The following is a 22426-nucleotide window of genomic DNA, read 5'->3' as shown; positions in this document are numbered from 1 at the left end:
CTTACATTTACCCCTTTTTCACTTGCGGAATGTGCTGCTCTAGTTTTTTCCCTCAAACTCACATTTGATTGGCTGATGAGACACGCACACTCTCACAGTTCAAAATTACGTTGCATGTCGACATGCCCTCCTCCGCCCGCTTCGAGCAGGAGGGATATTAGATGTTATTTTCGGCCACTACGCACCGTAAGTAATGGAAGTAATAGAATTGGCATTACCATTACGATAAACTGTGTGAACTTGCTAACCTGAGTAGGAAGCTGCTTAGGTACAGTAGAAGTGTCTTCCTTTATGTGCTTTCCACTATGTTAACAATAATTAAGCTGTGAGAAAAATAGTAAACTCTGCTCAGCTGTAAGGCACGTAGTGAACCAAGGTTTACACCCTTCTCCCCAGTTTTCATTTTTATTTTACTTATGTGGTCTTACAGCAGCACAAAGGAGCTTTAATTTTTTGTTGAGTTTGGCTGTGCTTGTGGACAAAAACAGTAGTGTTAATCCTGAAGGAAGGCTCCTTTTTATTTATTTTAATCCTGAAGGAAGGCTCCATTTTTATTTATTTTTGTTATTCCATGACTAAGAACTTTTTTGTTATATTTAATTTTTTTGGAAAGACAATTTTGAGTGGTCATAAGAAAAATGTATACCGTATTTTTTTGCATTCCTGGATACTTAAGAGATGATTAACAAGTTTGCATTTCTTGTGTATGATAATGTAATTTGTGTTCAAATAATGCAATTTAAATTTGCTAATAAAATCCAGACATTTATTCTAGAAGTTTTCAAAAAGTTTGTTTAGTAGTTTTTGAAAACAAAGGGTACAATTGAATGGAGTATCACCTGAACCAATACATATGCACTACAAAAACCCACCTCCTTAAAAGTGAAAAAAAAAAAAAGAAAAACTTAAATTCCCTTGTTTTCAGTGTAACTCTACTAGAAATAAGTGAAATTATAAGTAAATTTTACTCAGATTTCTTAAAATGTAAATTGCTAGCTGAAATTTAAAGATATATTTGAAACAAAAAGTTTGTATATTTAATCTTAAAAAAACTTGTCTGTCAGAAAAGTTCTTAATTCAAGAATAGATAGTGTTCAAAACATTATTTGAAAGCATTTTTTTCTCGATTTAGGTGAAAAATGACCGACCTTTTGATGTATGGGCCTAATATAAATGGTACAAATACAAATACAAATAAAAAATACAAATGGTAATATTTACTAAAAGTAAGTGGAAGAATCTGATGCATTTATCTGTTAAGTAGCCTTTAAAACTCAAAACAAGATGAAAAAAAAAATATTCGACTAGATTTAAGACAAAATGATCAGGTTAAGACATTATTCTGTAAAATTTGCAGTGTGGAAGTTAGTACAAGTCAAAACAGATTTATTTTGCATTTATCATTTAGCATCTCAATTAATTAGGTTCTTATTGGTGAGAAATGTAGCACACGTTCACTCTATCTGTTTGGTCTTATTAATGTCCCGTCCCCAGCCAAAAGTGTACATGCAGCTTATCCTGTTATATCTTCCCTACCAATATTGAGGCCAAACCTACGCCGTTGTGTTACAGTTATCACTTCTGATAAGCTAATGATCTGGGGACATCGAAATCCAGTAAATGCATGTGTTCTGCTTTCAAAGTATTTACAAACAGTCTTCTGTCAACATTGGACTCATCACTAAATCACATCTAACTCCTTGATTCCGCTGATCATACTCTAGGATTTTCTCAGTCCTAACAAACACTAATGCCTGCTTCTGCTGAAAGACTTTTTAACTGTGTTGTTTGGTGACAATCACAATAGCAGCTGTTGCGACACAGCACATTGAGTCGAGAACAGCATGCGTATCATAGGACAGTTGTTATCTTACCCTCCTTTGTGTATGTCAGCAGATGGTGGCCTCTTGTTGGCAGTCCCATCCGGGTATACCTTCTTATCCAATGACATTGACAGCGGGGCATCTCTTACTGGCAGTCCAAGAACTAAAGTGTCCTTGTTTAAAGAGACGGTCTCTTCACCGGTTCGGCCCATGTGTTTCTTGGCATAGTCAAAGCCCTGAACAGGCTAACAAAACAGAAAGAAACAGGGGTAAAACAATTTATCAAATGATTTATTTGAGTAATGGCATGACAATCTGCCCCCTTTCTCCCCCCCAAGGAATTAAAGCACAAAAAAAGACAATGAAAATAACATTCTCTACAAAATATACAGTGGTATGAAAAAGTTTTGACACTATATATTTCGACATAAAATTTGACTTTAACGATTAAATCAAACTTAAGGGGAAATTCGGGCAAAGTCACCAGCTTAGGAACACAACTCGTTCGTCACTCAAGGACTAGCTGTACCCTTTCTGATTACCGTATTTTTCGAACTATAAGTCGCAGGTTTTTTTTGGTTTTTTTTTTCATAGTTTGGCTGGGGGTGCGACTTATACTCAGGAGCAACTTATGTGTGAAATTATTAACACATTATGATATCATTTCACATGTTATTTTGGTGTTTTGGAGTGGCTCTGATGGTTTGGTAAACTTGTTAGGATGTTCTCTATGCTATAGTTATCTGAATAACTCTTAATAGCTATGGCCACATTCGCGTTCTGCCTCTGGCAATGTGTGTTCAATTGTATTATTGACTTTTTTATATTTAAATGCATGCTTTTAGTTTGTGGCACTTTCACGCCCAAGTGGGGGCGCACTCGCACTTGTTTATGCGAAGAAGAGCGTTCACACGCCAGAAGAAGACGGACAGTTACGCAGCGTCTGAGCGAGTGGGCGAGAGAGTGAGAGAGAGAAACACGGCTGCGAACCTACGTTCATTGTTTATGCTTGTAAAATATCTCTACAGAGGCAACGGCTGTGTGTATCATCTTTTCCGTTTTTGTTGTGTGTTTTCCACCCGCGATCGGACACTGAGAGCCAGTTGTGTGGTTGTTTGAACGATGTGCTAATGCTAGCGAACGCATGCTAATAGTTTGTGTCATTGCTGTAATAGCAGCTAATTATCATTTATTTACGATGACGCGAACCTGTTTGGTATCGAGGAGGAAATTGATTAGTATATTTCTATTTTTGGTTTTACTCTTCAAATGATGGTGTCATAACGACGACCAAAATAAACTCTGCAAATTATACACACGTCCAGCATCGTCATTTGGGAGTTTAGCTCGCTGTATAGCCAGGACCGAGCCGTAGCGTCCTGGTGAGGACAGTATTTTCACTTTTCGCTGTTCATGCATCATGTAACATTATCATACTGTACACTTATTCAACATGTTTTTCTCTATTGTATTTTTATTAGGGGTGTCAAACGATTAAAATTTTTAATCAAGTTAATTACAGCTTAAAAATTAATTAATCGTAATTAATCGCAATTCAAACCATCTCTAAAGTATGCCATATTTTTCTGTAAATTATTGTTGGAATGGAAAGATAAGACACAAGACGGATATATACATACAACATACTGTACATAAGTGCTGTACTTGTTTATTATAACAATAAATCCACAAATGGCATTATTAACATTCTTTCTGTTTAAGTGATCCATGGATAGTAAGACTTGTAGTTCATAAAAGATAAATGTTATAGTTACAAGTTATAGTAATTTTATATTAAAACCCCTCTTCATATTTTCGTTTTAATCAAATTTGTACAATTTTCAATCAAAAGTAGAGTTAATATAATAAGAAGAAGAATAAAAATAACAATAATAAGAATTGAGTGACCAAACTCTGAGTAATGCCAGTTCACTTTGCATTGTTGTTTAGCTGTGTGAGAATAGCGCCTCATTACTACAGACTGAAGTGTTTTTCTTTTTGTGAACATTATTTTTTTTTTGAGAGATAGCAATATTATTTTTGTTGTGCTTCCACTAAATGATACTTCTGTTTGTTGTGAAGGAGTTGCAGAAGCGTATGCCAATAAACGGCGCAGCCCAAAGAACGCCAGTGTCCACTTGCCTTTATAACAGATCTATCTCTGAGCATATCTTACCCAAAATACAACAAGAGACACATAATTGCCACTAAAACAAAGCAAACTTACCGAAATATGTGTGGAGCACAAAGCAACAGCATAAACGTCTCACAACTACTAATTCTCCCACTATTAGAAGGAATAACATTAGTATGGAACGGCGCTGTGCTGCCCCCAAGCGGCCGCTGGCATTCTCTTCACTGTTAATGTCAATAAACGGCCTCATTGAAATCTGTTATGAGGCAATGCGAGGACGGCTCATTCAGTGCATGCGTTAATTGCGTCAAATATTTTAACGTGATTAATTTTTAAAAATTAACGCCCGTTAACGCGATGGTTTTGACAGCCCTAATTTTTATATTAAATTGCTTTTCGAGATGACATATCTGTTCTATGTTTTGGATTTTATCTGGTAAATTTCCCCCAAAAATGCGATTTATACTCCGGTGCGAATTATCTATGTTTTTTTCCTCTTCATTGGGCATTTTATGGCTGGTGTGACTTATACTCGGGTGCGACTTATAGTCCGAAAAATATGGTATTGTCTTTACCTGTGTATGTAGGTCACTGGTCAGCGAGCTTACAAAAAAAGTTGTCTTCCAATAACTAGTGCTAAAGGGATTCAAATCAAGACACAACAAGGGCACCCAAATTCATACACCTGTCTTATTTCAAATTTAAAAATATATATATATTACACACTTTCTGTAATGTCTATAAACTATGTTGACAGACAGACATAACTTAATTTGTCATTCTGGTATGCACAAGTGAACACAGAACAAAATGTCATTGCATTCAAGTGTTAAGAATTTTAAAAAATGAAGTAATAAAAGTAAAATAAATATTAAATACGAACACATTAACACAATGTGAATCAAAAATCTGGAAACTGAGTATTGTGCAACAGGAATGTGCAAACCGAGCAAGCCATATATATTTCACTGAAAATCAGGGGTGCCCAACCTTTTTCATACCACTGTAACACTAATAGTGAACAACACGAGTTTATCATCCTAAATGCTAATCACAGCCTGATGAGTGTTGTAATGGGCAAAGCAGAAGAAAGATCACAATCATTCAGTGGTTCAGTGTCCTGTAAAATGAGTATTTCAGGTAAATGTATATTTGGCGGAAAAGACAGACAAGGATGAAAAAGCAGTTTCTCCTCTTGCACCCCTCTTTTAAAATAAACTGCCATATTTTAAGCCAAAATAACTGTTGTGTTTGATAGAACAATATGTTTATATGCTGCCATAGCAGTTTCATGGCGCATTAAGCCCCCAAAATATTTTCAATCTGTCCGTTTTACCCTGGAGACCCTCGTTTACAGACACCGCGCAACCGCTATTGTTTCAACCCAGCCATAAAACTAAGGTAATTATATTTATTTTTCGAAATGTCTAGCATTTTTGGCTTAGAATCATTAATTGATGTCTAATATTTCGTTTTTAAAAAAAGACTTTATAAAATTATGCACTCGCATATTTCAAACTTTTAAACAAATTACGTCACAATGAAAAAAATAGTGTCTGTAAATAGGGCACGGATATCTACTTTATAACTATCGTTAATTGTATGTATATTTTTTTGTTACTTTCGCATTTTCCCGATATGTTAAATGATAAATAATCGACCCAAACAAAGAAAATTTGAAAAACAAAGTTTAAAGGTGCAAAATATTTGAAAAAGAAAATCTCGACTACTCCTTGATGTCTGCGATTTTCTGCATTGTGGCCATTCACAGCTGTGTCTTGACGCTCGGTGAGACATGCTACACGAAGTTTTTGGATCAAAACAAGGTAAGTATATGCGATTATATCTCATTAAAATAATGGTGTCTTTAATTATGCTCTCTCATGCTATCAGGTTAGGGTTTATGGGTTTCAAAAAATTTTTTGTTTTTTTAAAACGCCCTCTAGTTCAGAATTTTTCTTCCCCCAGAAAATTGAGATTTTAAGCTTCCCAATTATGTATCACACATGCATTTAGGACAATTTTGAAATTTGGCCAGAATGGGGGTCTCAGAGCAGAACTTCAAGTCACCTGAGTGTTTTCCGCCATAGGCAATGTAGCTAATAGCACCAGCTAATACAATGGAATGTCCTCGTAATTGTTTGCAAACATGGGCTGGTTGACCATGCAAGTAATGAGAATGGCATTAAGAGATGTAGCATTGTTCAGCAGATGATTTCTCCCTTTTGGCTAGAATTCTCAAATCCACTGTACCTCTTTTTGAATCGGATTTGAAACGCAGCTTTAAGTCAAGACAAGGCGAGTCAACTTTATTGTCGAATATGCTATACATTTGATCTTTCACAAGAAATACAGTTGATACAAGAATAAAGATGAAGCAAAAGTAAATATTACCACAAGTGGAAAGTATTATTCTTATGGTGTTTTTTATACAGGGTAAAAAAAAAAAGTTCAGAATTTTTTTTGAATAAGTTAAAACAGATTGTGTGCTGCAATCCTGCTTATCTGTTCCAACTTGCACACATTTACACATGCTCAGGAACTATGCTGGGATGTGACATTTCAGCATACTTCCCAGGTGGTTTTTTGGAGCACTTTACTCTTTCCCTGAAAGTACTCCAGTTTAGAAACTGTTGGGCATGACGAAAAGACAGACAAGGAGAAAGAAACTAAATGTCACTGAACAGACCCAATATTTGTGATAAAATTTGGAATAGCATATTTTGCTTGCTTATAGGCAAAATCTATCCTCTATAACTGGTTTATTCGGGAATCTGGGGTTTAGGGATTGGGGTAGCGATGGATACGCAAAAACACTAATGAACTAATGAGGATGAAGGTAGGTCTGTTTGCAGTAGAGCCACTGAGTCAAGGCATCGAGCCACCCGTTTGCTCTGGGGTGCTATGTGGTCCTTTGAGTTTCTCCCTTACTGTAGGCATATTGGCAATTGGAATACAAATGCCAAGTTAAGAATGTATTTAAAACTGGGTCAGAACTTCACAAAACGAAAAGGTGTAAATGACATATTCTTCTATTTCCAAGACAGAAAAGGGCAATTGAATGTACCCCCGTTGAAAGCTCACAAATGGCATGGCAGACATGCAATTCTAATATAATAATCAGAGGTGGATTGTAACACGTTACATTTTCTATGTTACATTTACTTGAGTAACAGTTTGAGAAAATGTTCTTCTTAGAGTAGTTTTAACACACAATTCTTTTTTATTACATTTGAGTAGATTTGTGAAAAACACTACTCTTACTCTGCTTCTTTGGGCTACAATAGGTCCGTTACATGTTTCCTATTTATTCTTCATATTGACTTCATTTTTGCAGAGATGCCGACAGTAGCTCTACCAGTTTCACCAATGAGATGTCGCAACAATAAACACATGACTCTATTATACCATTCAGAGGTAACATTGTTTTTTTCCCCTAGACGGCACTAAAAATCATTGGATGGGTAACGATTTATAATGTTGTTCTGGTCTGAATTTGATGATTTTTGTGTCTTTTTGGCATGATGAATGCATGTAACAGGCTATATATAGTACAGTATAATAATAACAGCTCAGATCGATGAAGTTCTGCTAAAAAAAAAAAACAAAAAACAAAAAAAAAGATACAGTAGTACCTCTATTTACGAAAATAACTGGTTCTGGAAGTAGTTTTGTGAACTGAAAATTCCATAATTATAGACTCGTTTTCCATGTAAATGCCCTAATACGTTCATAGCCCCCCCAAATTCATAAATCTTTTACAAAGCATAAAAATGCATCAAAACAAGTAACAAATACATGTTACAATTAGATTATTGCACAATAACAATAAAATGAGAGTTGTGCATAATGTAAAAAACAAAGACTAAATAATAATAAGAACTAGGCCTGCAAGCAGGACTGAACGGGCCCTCGCACTTTGGCGCAACTCAGACGTCACGCAAACTCAAACGGCACGCAGCTCGGGGTGGTGGCAGACAGCCCCCCTCTAATCATCTAATGAGAACCTAACATGCTTTAAACTTCTTTTGGGATGAGAAATTGTTTTGAGTTTTCGAGCATGTAAAGGCCCCAAATTCTGCTGCCACTAGTTGGCGCTACAGAGTTGATGCAAATGACCACTACTGGACTCTTCAGGGTAAGACTCTCACCAAGCACGGGAGGTTTGGAGCAGGCACCTGAACACATGTCGTAAGGCTCCCCTGATGCAGGTTTGAGGTCAATAGATTTTTTTCCCCTGGGGGAGGAGCCTGTCTCGTAAAGAAGGGCATTTCCTGTTCCCACTAGAGGGCGCCAGGCCTAATGGGAAGTATTTCAATGCATTCCTGTTCATGCTGGGATACCTCATATACATGCTAGTTATGAAAAAGATTTAACGTTGTATCACGGAGTTATTAGTCATTTTCTGAGTTTTGTGTTTTGCCAAAAAAAATGGCCGACTTTGGCACCCCGCCCAGGTCAGGCCCATGAATGAAAACTTAAGATGTCATATGACTCATGAACATTCTTACCAATTTTGAGGAGGATTCAACTAACTCCCGGGGCACCAAAGTCTCAAATGTGCACCCTGTTAATCGATAAAAATTTCACATTCAATCCAAAATACCTGATTTCCTGTTGGGTTTGGAATATGGGTGTAAATCATTTTTTGGAGCGGTTCTGGACAAGGTATAGACTCCCCAAACTTCATTGCTCTACGCTGACAAACCCTAATGTTATAAGCCAATTTTAAAATTTCAAGGGGGCGCCACTGAGCCATTTTGTTGCATTTTTTGCAACGTTGCAAAATTATCAAAATTTACATTTTGCCGCACGTACGTGCAAACTTTGGTGAGTTTTTGAGCATGTTCAGGCCTCCAAATTGGCCGTTTTCATTTGCCGAGAAAAAAAAAAGAATGAATAAATAAATAAATAATAATGCTAATAATAATAATAATAAATCATAATAATCCTTTGCAAAACAATAGGGCCTTTGCACGCCTAGTGCTAGGGCCCTAATAAAATAATACACTCACATAAAGGTGTCGGAACAAAAGGAGCGAATGAAGAGGACACACACATACACATACAGTAGAGGTCCATCTTCCAATTGGATGCCAGGAAGATGCTAGGCAATAGCCAATGGCAGAGCATCTATAAGTATGTTACGTTCAGTAAACTGGGTGCTGCAAGTAGCAGCACATACTGTATTTTTGCCTTTTGTATGCTGAAATTTTGTTTGTAACAAGAGGCAATATTTTCCTGTTGGTGCGTGTCTTAACCTGAAAATTCATTACGTGGAGACATTCGTAAGTAGAAGTAACACTGTACTAGTATACGATTATAAAAAATAAATAAAAAATAATCAGACATTTTAAGCAGTTTCTCACAATGTTACTCATTATTTGAGTATTGTTTTCAACAAATAGTTTCTTACTTGTACTTGAGTAAAGGTTTTGACTACTCTACCCACCTGATAATAATGGGAAAACCTACTTTAATACTTTACTAACACATCACATTGGAAGTCAGGTGTGAGGGCATTAAGAGAACAAAGAGATGAACACGCATTTTCCTGAAAGGCCTAATGCGTCGACACATTCTTTTCACTGCTACATTTCCCTCCACTTACAGCGTAGAGAAAGGGAAAAGAAGCTCAGATCATTTTTCTATTGCAAAACAGAGCAGATGAATCCCAGATTTTTTTTTTTTGCTTCCTTTTTCTATTTCGAGCGGCTCTAAAATGGGCTGCCTAATGTATTTGATGATGCATACTAAATCCTGAGAGCATGTGAGGTTAGGCAGCGTGGGCATCAGGCTGACAGCATTGTTAATAATTCATCCGTAATACACACCACTGTGCCATAAGCCAACCTTTAAACACGTGGCTGAGTGTCAGGGAAATTGATACATACTCATGTAGACACACGCACGCATTGATGAGAGCACTCACAACGCCGAGAATATACTGTTATGGGTCGAGTGTGTGTTTACACTCAAGCATCCTAAGTGTGGTATGATGACAGTTGTGTCTTTTTTATGTGAAAAATGCATGGAGAGTGCAAACATTAATTTGCTTGAGGCCCCCGGCTGTTCACAGGTTGTGAGGGAGTCGAGCTTTGTGTGTTTATGACAAAAGGAGCAGTGAGGAAAAAAGGAGGAGGGAAGCGGGAAGATAAATTTGTCCCCCTAAATAATGTAAAAGCCATTAACATACAACATGGTAAAAGTTTATAAACCCTTTAAATTTGGTTCCCTTAGAACAGGATAAAAACGTTTTTGAACATCAATAAACTGGATTATGATGACCATGCTTCTTCAAATGACACCAATCTGGAAGATGCATTTTGGTGATTAAAGATAAAGTTTGGAAACAGATTTTGACCATATAAGAAAAACAACAGGATATCCACTGCTGGCCAAAAGTATTGGCACCCCTGCAATTCTGTGAGATAATGCTCAATTTCTCTCAGAAAATGACCGTGTTTACAAATGCTTTGGTAGTAATATCTTCATTTATTTGAAAAAACACATAAGACAATGAAAAATTGAAATAAAATAAATCATGATCATTTTACACAAAACTCCAAAAATGGGCCGGACAAAAGTATTGGCACCCTCATTCTAATACTTGGTAGCACAACCTTTAGACAAAACAGCTGCTTTAATGATCAATGATTTTCTTACAATGCTCTGCTGGGATTTTAGACCATTGTTCATTGGCCTACTGCTCCAGGTCTCTGAGATTTGAAGGGTGCTTTCTCAAAATTGCCATTTTCAGATCTCTCTGGACTCATTTCTGGCCTCTTTAGAAGTCTCCAGTGCTTTCTCAAACCATTTTGTAGTGCTTTTTGAAGTGTGTTTGGGTCACTGTCCTGCTGGAAGACCATGACCTGTGAGGCAGACCCAGCTTTCTAACACTGGGCCCAACATTATGCTGCAAAATTTGTTGGTAGTCTTCAGACTTCATAATGCCATGCACACGGTCAAGCAGTCCAATGCCAGAGGCAGCAAAGCAACCCCAAAACATCAGGGAACCTCTGCCATGTTTGACTGTGGGGACCGTGCTCTTTTGTTTGAAGGCCTAGTTTTTTCCCCCTGTAAACTCTATGTTGATGCCTTTTCCCAAAAAGCTTTACTTCTGTCTCATCTGACCAGAGAACATTCATCCAAAACGTTTTTGGCTTTCTCAGGTATGTTTTGGCAAACTCCAGCCTGGCTTTTTTATGTCTCTGGGTCAGAAGTGGGGTCTTACTGGGTATCCTACCAGAGAGTCCCTTTTCATTCAGACATCGACGGATAGTATGGGTTGACACTGTTGTACCCACAGACTGCAGGACAGCTTGAACTTGCTTCGATGTTAGTCGAGGTTCTTTATCCACCAGCCGCACAATCTTTCGTTGAAAACTCTCATCAATTTTTCTTTTCTGTCAACATCTATGGAGGTTAGCCACAGTGCCATGTGCTTTACACTTATTGATGACACTGCGCACGGTAGACACAGGAACATTCAGGTCTTTGGAGATGGACTTGTAGCCTTGAGATTGCCCGTGCTTCTGTGCAATTTTGCTTCTAAAGTCCTCAGGTCATCTTTCCTTTCTCCATGCTCAATGTGGTATACACAAGGACACAGGACAGAGGTTGAGTCAACTTTAGTCCATTTTAACTGGCTGCAAGTGTGATTTAGTTATTGCCACCAGCTGTTATGTGCCACAAGTAAGTTACAGGTGCTGTTAATTACACAAATTAGAGAAGCATCACATGATTTTTCAAAGGGTGCCAATATTTTTGTCCAGCCCATTTTTGGACTTTTGTGTAAAATGATAATGATTTCTTTTCCATTCTCTTTTGTATTTTTTCATTTCAAGCAAAATAAATGAAGGTATTACTACCAAAGCATTTGTAATTGGAATCATTTTCTGGGAGACTTTCAGAATTTCAGGGGTGCCAATACTTTTGGCCAGCAGTGTATAGTTTTTGTTTTAAAATAACCCCAACAGTGAAAAGTAGTTTTCACTTTTCTTGTTTCTTTTCTTGTTTGTTTTCTGGAATGAGTTAGACAAAGTTAAATAACAATGGTCGTTACCTTGAAAAAGATATGCCATTTGGTCTTGTAATTTCCACCATAAATAATGGTTATCTTTCGGTATTAACTTTGCCTCCTTATATTTGTGCACCCCTTGAAGCAAGAGGAAAGATAAACATGTCTAAAAGGCTCCATATAAACGCCTGTGCAACTGACCACTCTGCACTACTTACTGCATTAAACATTTTTCTTTACTTGTACTATCAAAGAGACACTTCTCTTCCAGGCTAATTTTAACTCAGACAGCAGCTTGATGAGGTAGAGCAGATGAGATACCCCCCCAGCAGCCATATTGATTTAAAGTTCAACACTCCGGGGTTGATGACTGAAGCACACCACAAAGCTGCATGCACTAACACGTGATCTGATGTGCTTCCAGTGTGACAAGATGCTGCATCAAACACCAAAATGCTCAAGATCTGTGAATAATAATATCTGTGTGGTCCGTTTTAATACTCATCCCATTAATAACTACTGTAGATTAACACAATCTAGCTCAGTGGAAAACTAACGCCCGAGGCCCACGTTGGGCTTTTAAATCGGTCCTGCCAAAGTTCTCCAAACCTAATGTGGAACTCAGTTTTTCCCCCACATTATTTGATGCATATGTGTGCGACATGTGTAAACATTGTCATCTATGCTTCTTGTTAATTGCCCGATAATCGCCTTTGGATTTAGACCCTCTCTGCGAATGATTCGATTTGAAATGAGAGAAGTGAAATCACATTGTCATCGTATTATGCTAGCACACACCCACTTCCTACTTGATGCATCCCCACTTATTTCAGGATCGGTGACCAGGAGGTTTCATGGCTTGCTAAACTGCCAAGGTCAGCCAAACCATGGTGATATCCAATTCAGAATTTTTTTTTTTTTCAAGTCTGTTTTTTTTTTCCATTTTATTCTATTTTGTGTAACCGTTTATATTGCAAAGATATATGCTACTTTTTCTACAGATACATTAATATTTGTTCACACAAACACGGCATTCATCTGTTCCTGGTCCTCTCTGACAAATTTTAGAACCTGTTGTGGCCCTGAAGTCCATAGATTTTGCCCACCCCTGAACAAGCTCAGCTTTTCCAACTCCCCACTCTATAAGGAGCCATTTCACAGAAAGTACTGTCTGTCCCTACTTATATTCATAGTTCAGAATTGTGATGCATAATCATTGTGTAAGTGCAGGTACACCGATCTCACACGGACCGCCGTATTGACCTTCAATTCAGGTTGGTCATTCATGACTGATGTACATACTGTATGCTTGTGTGCACAAATATGCCATTGTCATTTCACTCAAGCATAAAGGTAAGGGTCATAACCAGTTCAAATAATGTGGGTATGAATGGTGGATTCTATACCGTTCCAATCAAAAGAAACAATGACTTTGAATACTGTACTCTAGTCCAGTGTTTTTTGACCACTGTGCCGTGGCGTAGTGTCAGGTGTGCCGTGGAAAATCACCCACTTTTACTCATAAGCAGATTTTGGTGGGGGGCCAGCCCCCCCCCACCCCCCGTGGCCAAAAATCGTCATTGCATGTAATTGACTTTCCTATACAGTATAAGATTTTAATATTAAGCTCTTTCCGGTAAAATATTGTCTATAAAAGATGTAAAGCAATAAAACAACAATGAATGAAATGAACAAAAGAAAAAGATATTTTTATAATGGGTAAAAATTATTTTTTGAACAGATTATGTGATAAGCACCTTAGACGGTCATTTGCTTTGCTTAGCCAAAACCACCCAAGGACCGAAGAGGGAAGATGGATGTACGTAATGTTTTTCTAACTTAAGCTTTCAAAAGCGACAAAAACTACTGAGCAAGAACCAAATATTTGAAAATGTGGACCATGAGACACTAGAGACCACCGTCAAAATGGTGAGCGGAGTTTGAATTTGCCCCACTAAAAACGCTAATTGTACAACAGAGCCACCACCGGTGTCTTGCCAATGTAGTTAGCCCCATCTGAAATTGTGTCCCCTAGACGCGGGAGGGCACACATACACATTAGTTATGAGTTTGTTAGGGCCTCTGCCCCTCCCTCCTGAAACCTGGCCCACTTGGGGAAGGCGTGCGTGATTTTTCTGATTGCAGGTTAAATGCCAGACGGTTGGAGCGGCCACAGGTGCAGGCTATCACCATCAGCAGCCTTGAAAAAGACAGTGGACGCCTCACCTCGTCGCCAGATCAACTCGTCTAGTTCTGCTGTCAGTTGTATCCCGCCTTACTTACATTTTTCACTACTATTCTCGGCTCACGGTTTTTGCTTTCGTCTCAGGACCTGTTTGTGCACGCCCCTTGTCGGATATCCACGCCTGATTCCCCCCGAGCTTTTCCTGCCTCTCGTCAGTCTGGATCTCGCCAGAAACGCTCAAGCAATAAACAAAAACATTTTGTTTTCACAGCCTGTCGTCCCGTTGTCTGCTTTGGGATCCTCTCCCAACCACGAACCCTAACAGAGTTATGTCGACCAGAAGGCCAGAAAATAACCTTTGGACATCACCGCTTATTAAACTGGAGAAACTCCATACAGGACTTGAATTACAGTAATAAGAGTTATAGGTCATCCTACGAGTAAAACAGTGAAACATTGCATTTTTTACGTTCATTACGTATGTTACGTTTTTTGATGGATGTGTCATGTTTTAAAACTTTGTAGATAGCTACATGACCAAAACACGGAAATCAAGCAAATCAGTGCAGCGCAGTGGCTCCGCCCAGAGGATACAGGTTTTGACTGAGGTAACTACATTGGCACCACACCGGTGGGTGTACCATATTCAATGGATGACGAGCTTGGCGAAAAGTATAGTCTAAGTAGCCTGAGTTGGAATTCCCCTCAAGAATGATAGGAAACAAAAAAAACCCCGCTCATTTTCAACTTATTATTATAAATATTCTTGTAAGTTAACTTTTTTGCTGACACTGTGTTTTGGGGTCATCACCATGTTGTGCAACCCCCCCGGCCCCAAAAGTCAAACTCCGCCTATGCTTTCACTTAATTAGTGCAAAAATGTTTTCGGAAAATGTACCCGCAAATGCGCAAAATCTGATGTCTGTGCTGTCCAGTGGTCGGTAATCATTCAATACTCTTCTATATGAGTAGGTGTCAATAGGTAGCGAATTACTTTGTTCAGTGCTACGGAAGAGTTAAGCGTGGCACTAGGGCCTAGCGGTAGCGGTGGCTAGTTAGCTGTAGCGGGTAGCTAGTGAAACTACAACAGTGAAAGCGATGGAAAATGTTTTTAAAAAGTGAAGATGCTGACTCAGACAAAATTCAGGTTTCCTCTCTCAGAGTCTCTGGTGTGACGCAATAAACAAAAGCTATTTTTCGTAAGGATTTAGGCTAGACTGATAGACTGGCTAGACTAAGAAGAACTGAACATAGTGGGATTAACTTTTAACGTAATGCAGCAGTTATACCATCTCCAATACAGAGGTCCATGTGTCACACTGAGAGAAAAAACTATCTACAAAATGTGTTTTTCGTCGCGCAAGTTTGATTCCTATTCAATACACGACTTTATATTGTTAATATAGTTTACAGACATTCATTTATACATTTTGTGATGGTGGCGTTCTTTGAGATTTTTTTTAATGAAAAAAGTGTGCCGTAGCTCAAAAAACGAAAACGAATCAATGAAAATTGAGTCTAATGAATCTATTTGGATTTCCTTTAACAGTGGTACCTTGCCATACATACGATCGCATCGACATACGTTCCTTTCTACAGCCGACATAAAATTTGACTCGTCATTTATCTTGACACATGCTCGAAATACCATGATATATGGCAGAGTCCCAATTTCATTGCTTTCTTGCAAGACGGCCGCACGGCGAATTTTCTTGTGAGGGAAATCAAAACGGGTCCCAAGAAGGTTAGTGCCGGTTGTGAAAAAAGAAAAAAGGTGACGCTTACCATTGAAATTAAGAAAGTAATGATAGAAAAATATGAGCATGGTGCGCGCATCAGTGAACTGGCTCGACAATACGGCCGTAATATATCTACGATTTTGAAGACGACTCTCATTATTAATATTATTATTATTGTAACATCGGCAATGAAGTCGCCAGCATTGTCAGGTTTTTAATCATATATTTCAGAACTTGTGCAAGACAACACGGTTACCTTTCGCTGTAGCCGATGCCAACAACAACATAAAAACTCTTCCCACTCTCTCGTCAGTCATGGTGCGTTCAGGAAAAGCATGCAAAACACAGCCGCCACATTACAACCAGATTCATAACATTATTATTATATTATAATTATTATTATTATAACGATTTGTATTTATAATGTATTTGTCCTACTATGCGTATTTGCCATTTGTAATTGTACCTGCAGTATTTATTAAGTGTAGGTTTTTGGGCTATGGAACAAATTAAGCGAATTATAATGTATTCTCAAATCCCGCTCGATATACAACCATGTTGGATTACAAACCAGGTTTTGGAACAAATTAAATTTGGATGAAGAGGTACCACTGTATTTCACTTCATTATCATTAGTTAGAGGATTAGAGGAAATAAACTCCTTCACTTTATTATTTCAATTATTATAGTAAGAAATAACTATTCCATAAATATTCTGGAACGCTCTGCAATTACAAGGGAGATAAAAATACAGGGAGAGATCATGTCTTAATCTGAAATGTTGCTCATTTTTTATCTGCATCTTACGACTACAATTTATTTTGGGGCTACATAATTTGTATGGCATAATTAAATGGATCTTCTAGGGATAAAATGTAGCTGGAGCCAAGAGAGAATAAAGAAACAGTCTTGAAATAAGGACGGAACAAGACAAATGAGTCAATGCTGTTGACACAAATTTGCAGTAATTTTATTGGAATTCTTCAAGCACAGATATCAGGCTCTTATTCTGCTGTTTATGTTTATGTACGTTTTTTAAAAAATGACTGTTGACGGTCAGGATTAAACCCATCAGGCAACTTTTACTGGAGTCGTGTTTAACCCAGGCAGTTGACTCTTACCCCATAACTTTAAATCTAATGGAAAAGGCTGGCAATTTTACACCCCTTTTACAGTCACGGTCACATTTCCTCATGGCCACTCAAATTCTTTCACACCTGGTGATCTATCATGGCCACTGAGAGTGATGGATCAAGATATGTTCATGGAGCGGAAGCCACATGCATGATTTCACCCAGCAGCAACAAAAACAGCACAACATAGCGATACATCAATAAATTGCCCAAAACATTCTCTCTTCCTAATCCTGCGTCTCAGACAGTACCTGGTGGTGGTAACTGCCCTCCCGTCGATATGAGGTCTGAACAGGAAAGAGTCAAAGGGAAAGGGTAAGGAAGGGATTATTAAGCTATGGACAGAGTAAAACTGAAAAGACACGGTCAGATCAAAGGGATGACAAAAATACGAAGTCAAACTCTACGATTTTGCAGCAACCCGTTTATGTTGTCATTAAAACACTTTAACAAAAATATAGTTACCCGTATTGGCCCGAATATAAGACGGTGTTTTTGCATTGAAATAAGACTGAAAAAGTGGGGCTCGTCTTATATTCGCTGTCTAGACCAGGGGTCCCCAACCTATTCCACTAAGGCACACTGTGGGTGCAGGATTTCATTCTTACCAAACAAGATGACAACACTTTTTCCCCAATCTGGTGTTTTACAAGTGCAATCAGTTGATTGCAGTCAGGTGTGGCTTGTTTTAGCAGAAGCCTCATTGGTTCAACTGTCTCTGCTGGATCGGCTGGAACAAAAACCAGGACCCACAGTGTGCCTTGAGGACTGGGTTGAAAACCCCTGGTCTAGACATTATACCCGTTCGCTAGATGGCGCCAGATATCATTGAAGTGATGTTCTGTCATGACAGATCTCAGCTACTCTCAAGTTTAACCAGTTTGCATTATTTTATTGCAATGTTTTTCCTTATTCAGATTTGTTTCAAGACTACAGTTAAAGTTAGACTTCACTTTGATGGTTAATGCAGTTATTGCAATTTTGCTGTTTTATCACAATAGATGTTTATTTACATTTCAAAAACCGGAAGCCATTCATTTACAAATGTGATTCCACTTTAGTTTACATATTTAAATGTTCAGATATTAAGATTTGAATGAGGCAAAATAACATGCTTTTTCTCTCAAATATATTGTCATAATCATTTGTTTCAAATGTACTGTAATTATTTTCTGTATAAAAATTAATTTAGTAGTCAAAAAGTCTTTGTCAAACTTGAGTCTTGAAAAAGATGGGGTCGTCTTACATCAAGGGCCGTCTTAAATCCGGGCCAATATGGTACATTAATTTCCATTAGATCAGTATACTGTATTCTATGGGACACACTGTGTTAAGGAAAATATCCAATGTTGATTTCAGATAACTGCCTCATGATGAAATCTTTGAAAATGTTCATACTGGAGGTGTAAAAAAGAAAACGATTCTGAAATATATCGCAATAGTACGTCAGTTCAATTCAAAATCTGTATCGATCCTTACACGTATGTTTTTGGCGGAAATAAACAATTCAGTGGCTGCACTTCTACTCCTGTCCAGTAGTTGCCAGCATACAGCCACATTGCCTTGCAGTCTGCTGAAGTAAAATTACACTAATCCGAATAGAGAATTGTGTACATTGCCCTCTAGTGGTTACTCGGATTGGTTCTTTCATAAATCTAAAATTCCGGCTTTTTTTAGGCTTTGACTGCAAAAACAAAGGCACGGAGTATTTATAATTTTGCATTTACGCAGGTTATCACTGAAAAAAGAAAAAAAAATATTGTATTGAGCATTGTAATGAAAGCCATATGGTGTTCAAACATAAAACAAAAACGTTTGTGCTGGATGAGGTCTCAGGAATAATTTGATATAAATGTACTTATGTCCATTTTGATTTTTTTTTTTTTTTTCTAAAGTGGTATACAAATATCTCAATAATTGTCTTCAAGTGTAGTATTGAGATTAATCGGGGTCGAATCGAACCATGACCTGTAAATCGTGATACGAGGCAAAATACCCCTAGTTGAAATGCTTGCTACTAGTGGATGTTAAGTAATATTTCATCATTTGTGTAATTTTGATCATAGAATTACTGAAAAATTTACTCCGGCGTGTGTATTGTCAAGCCATAAAAATAATGTTGGGAAAAGATTTTAAAAATCAAGACATTTAGATGTGGGTTTTGGTATAATAAACTACAATACATACGCACAGTTTCAACATGATGCGAAAAACTACATTTATTATATAAAATACAGCAAAATATAAATCAGTTTTTTTTAAATGATCTATTTTAGTCATCAGCTCTTTAAAGACAGCCCAAAATATTGGACGATTAAGGTCACAGGAGACTCAACATTTTTTGGCACACCTACCTACCTATAGTAGTAGTAGTAAAATATGTAGACAAATCCATATACTGGTACATGAACGTGTGGCTACTATAACATTTCTCTTATGTGATCAATAAGGTATCCAACTTTATGTTCAACCAATTAATTTATGCACATATACCATTACCATAATTAACCAGTTAAGAAAGTCAAACTCGATGAATTCTTTTTTTTTTTTTTTTTTTTTTTTTTTTAATATGGGCAAGTCAAACCAGTCAGGAAAATCTATACAACACACACAATGCAATAATGGATTATTTTAATTAACCTCTAATGAATGCTGCTGAATGCTCTAATTTTAAAGGACAAATATAACCCAAAGGTTCCCTTCCAGTGCAGTGATCCTTGCTCATCTCCTCTCTGCTCATTAGTCTTTGCAACATGCATGATTAGCAATGACCAAGGGCTATTGGGCAGCGAGAAAAATAAATGAGCCAAGACCCACACAGATGGGATTCAATTTTCCTGTCCTGAAGGGACAGCTTAACACAATCACTTCACAGTGTGATGTGTCACACATTCAGGTTATGCAATTTTTATGAATTGAGTAGTGAAGCATGTTTTAGTGGTGTTGATAAAAGATTGTGATCAAGGACGCCAAGAGTGGCTACTTCAATCATTTTTAGAAAAAAAGAAAAAGGGAGGGATTTGGAAATAACAGCTTGCATGTAAATTTGAGGCTTGCTTACCTTGGAGCGGCTTTTGAAAGTCCTAAAGGCACCAGCCTTGAAGATGACTCTGTTCCTCTTACACATAATGAAGACCACCATGCCGATTACCACAATCAGCAAGAATAGAGGTGTGAGGATCGCCATGATCCACAAGTTACTCTGCGGCATCTTCACCACAGCTGCACGTAAATAAGAACCCATCATTAGCATTTCCAATTGGCTGAATGTCAAACAGGAAAGGAAGCACTGGGACAGCCTCAAACAAACAGCCTCAAACACAGCATCATGTTAACTGGTTATCAAGAAGAGCACAGACCCATGACATTTATGCTTTATACTGTATATGTGCCAATTGAACTATTTGTGTTTGTATACAGTCATGGACAAACATATTGGCACCCCTGGAATTTTTCCAGAAATACAGCATTTCTCCCAGAAATTAATGCAATTCCAAATGTTTTCAGTATGAATGTGTTTAATTCTTGGATGTGCATTGGAAAAACACAAAAAAATGAATGTGTTTATTTCTTGGATGTGCATTGGAAAAACACAAAAAAGCTGAAGAGAAAATCAAAAATGTACACAATTTTACACAGAATGAAAAAAATGGGCTGGACAAAATTGTTGGGACCCTCAACTCAATATTTGATTGGGCTTCTTTAAGAAGAAATAACAGAAAGCAGTCGCTTCCTATCAAGGGCGTAGCTTTGGTCTCAATATTTGTAAGGACGATATACTGTAACAGCATAACCTGCATATACACTTTTTGCTGGGAACGGGACATTAATAAGACCAAACAGATTGGGTAAATGGGGGTCAGGGCCACATTTCTCTTGAATATGAACCTAATTAATTGATAGGCTAAATGATCAATGCAAAATAAATCCGTATTGACTGATAGTAACTTTTATGTGCATTGGTTCAGGTGATACACTGTTCGATTCAAACCTTTGTTTTCAAAAATTACTAAAGAAACATTTTGAAAACTCCCAAAATAAATGTCTGACATTCTAAATTCCCTATATAAGTGAACTCATTATATAATGCAAATAAGGTTGCTTAAAAGTTGGTGGGGACAATTTTAGCATCCGGAAAAGTTAGTAGTGTTATGTCCCTACCGTCCCTATGCAAACCTATGCCCTTGCTTCCTATAACCATCAACAAGTATTGTGCCCCTCCCAGATGGACTTTTGGACCACTCTTCTTTTGCAAACTGTTCCAGGTCCCTCAGATTTGAAGGGTGCCTTTTTGCAAAAGCAATTTCGAGTTCTCTCCATAGTGTTCAAGGAGTCATGAAATATGGAGATTATAAAAATGTTTTGGGCTTGAATGTAGGGTTTAGTGTCAGAAAACTGGGTCTGCGTCAGAGGTCATGGTTGTTCCAACAGGACTATGACCCAAAACAAATCTCAAATAGCACAAAGAAATGGTTGGAGATAAAGCGCTGGAGAATTCTGAGGTGGCCATCAATGAGTCTGGATCTAAATCATGTTGAACACTATGGAAACATCTCAAAATTGCTGTTGCAAAAAGGCACCCTTCAAATCTGAGAAACCTCGAACAGTTCGCAAAAGAAGAGTAGTCCAAATTTCACCTGAGAGGTGCACGAAACTTGTTGACTGTTATAGGAAGCGACTGCTTTCTGTTATTTCTTCTAAAGGATGCCCAATCAACTATTGAGTTAAGGGTGCCAACAATTTTGTCCAGCCTATTTTTTGCATTCTGTGTAAAATTGTCTACATTCTGACTTTTCTCTTCAGCTTCTTTTGTGTTTTTCCAATGCACATCCAAGAAACACATTCATACTGAAAACATTTGTAAATGCATTAATTTCTGTGAGAAATGTATTTTCTGGAAATATTCCAGGGGTGCCAATAATTTTGTCCACGACTGTATCTACCACTGGCACTACTAAAGAAAAGAACACTCACATTTCTGCATTTCAAGATAGCACTGAGGTGCATGTCTGCCTCATAGCCAAAGTCAATTTCCCATTTAATTTATTATGCTTAGTTTACAAGGACTATGTTTAACTAGTTAGTCAAACATACAAAAAAAAATAATAAAAAATAAAAATACTGTGTCAAAAAAAAAAAAAAAAAAAAAAAATACTGTGTCACGGTCAAAAAACAGACATGCGATTCTTGCCTATTCTCTCCCAGGAGAATACACTGTGCGCCTATTAGCCTTTTCATTGACTGCATCCATTCCCTTTGGTCCAAAATGCGATGGAAATGTATTTGCATGCACACATAACTGGTAAAATTGGTCAGGGACAATAGAGGTAGATCAGCAGTCAGATTGTGTCCTTCCAGTTTATCCCTCGACAGTGTATGGAGGACGAGCTGT

The 22426-nt window shown here is 37.6% G+C and overlaps 1 protein-coding gene across 5 annotated transcripts in view; it reads right to left on the bottom strand.

Annotated features, from left to right (window-relative positions):
- Positions 1 to 22426, bottom strand: part of kiaa1549la (KIAA1549-like a) — a 220515-nt gene that overhangs the window by 49142 nt on the left and 148947 nt on the right. For 4 of the 5 annotated variants that reach the window (XM_057837451.1, XM_057837452.1, XM_057837453.1 and 1 more), the window contains exons 11-13: positions 20096 to 20256; positions 17286 to 17321; positions 1875 to 2068 (exon numbers count right to left, since the gene is read on the bottom strand). In XM_057837451.1, coding sequence (XP_057693434.1) covers positions 1875 to 2068; positions 17286 to 17321; positions 20096 to 20256 — 391 coding nt within the window. The remainder of the gene's footprint in view (positions 1 to 1874; positions 2069 to 17285; positions 17322 to 20095; positions 20257 to 22426) is intronic. The other variant, XM_057837454.1, reaches the window with a different exon arrangement.

Source organism: Corythoichthys intestinalis, chromosome 5 (genome assembly GCF_030265065.1).
Source record: "Corythoichthys intestinalis isolate RoL2023-P3 chromosome 5, ASM3026506v1, whole genome shotgun sequence".
In the NCBI taxonomy this organism is placed as follows: Eukaryota; Metazoa; Chordata; class Actinopteri; order Syngnathiformes; family Syngnathidae; genus Corythoichthys; species Corythoichthys intestinalis.
The sequence above is the reverse complement of the archived record's forward strand: the minus strand, read 5'-3'. Positions and strand labels throughout refer to the sequence as shown.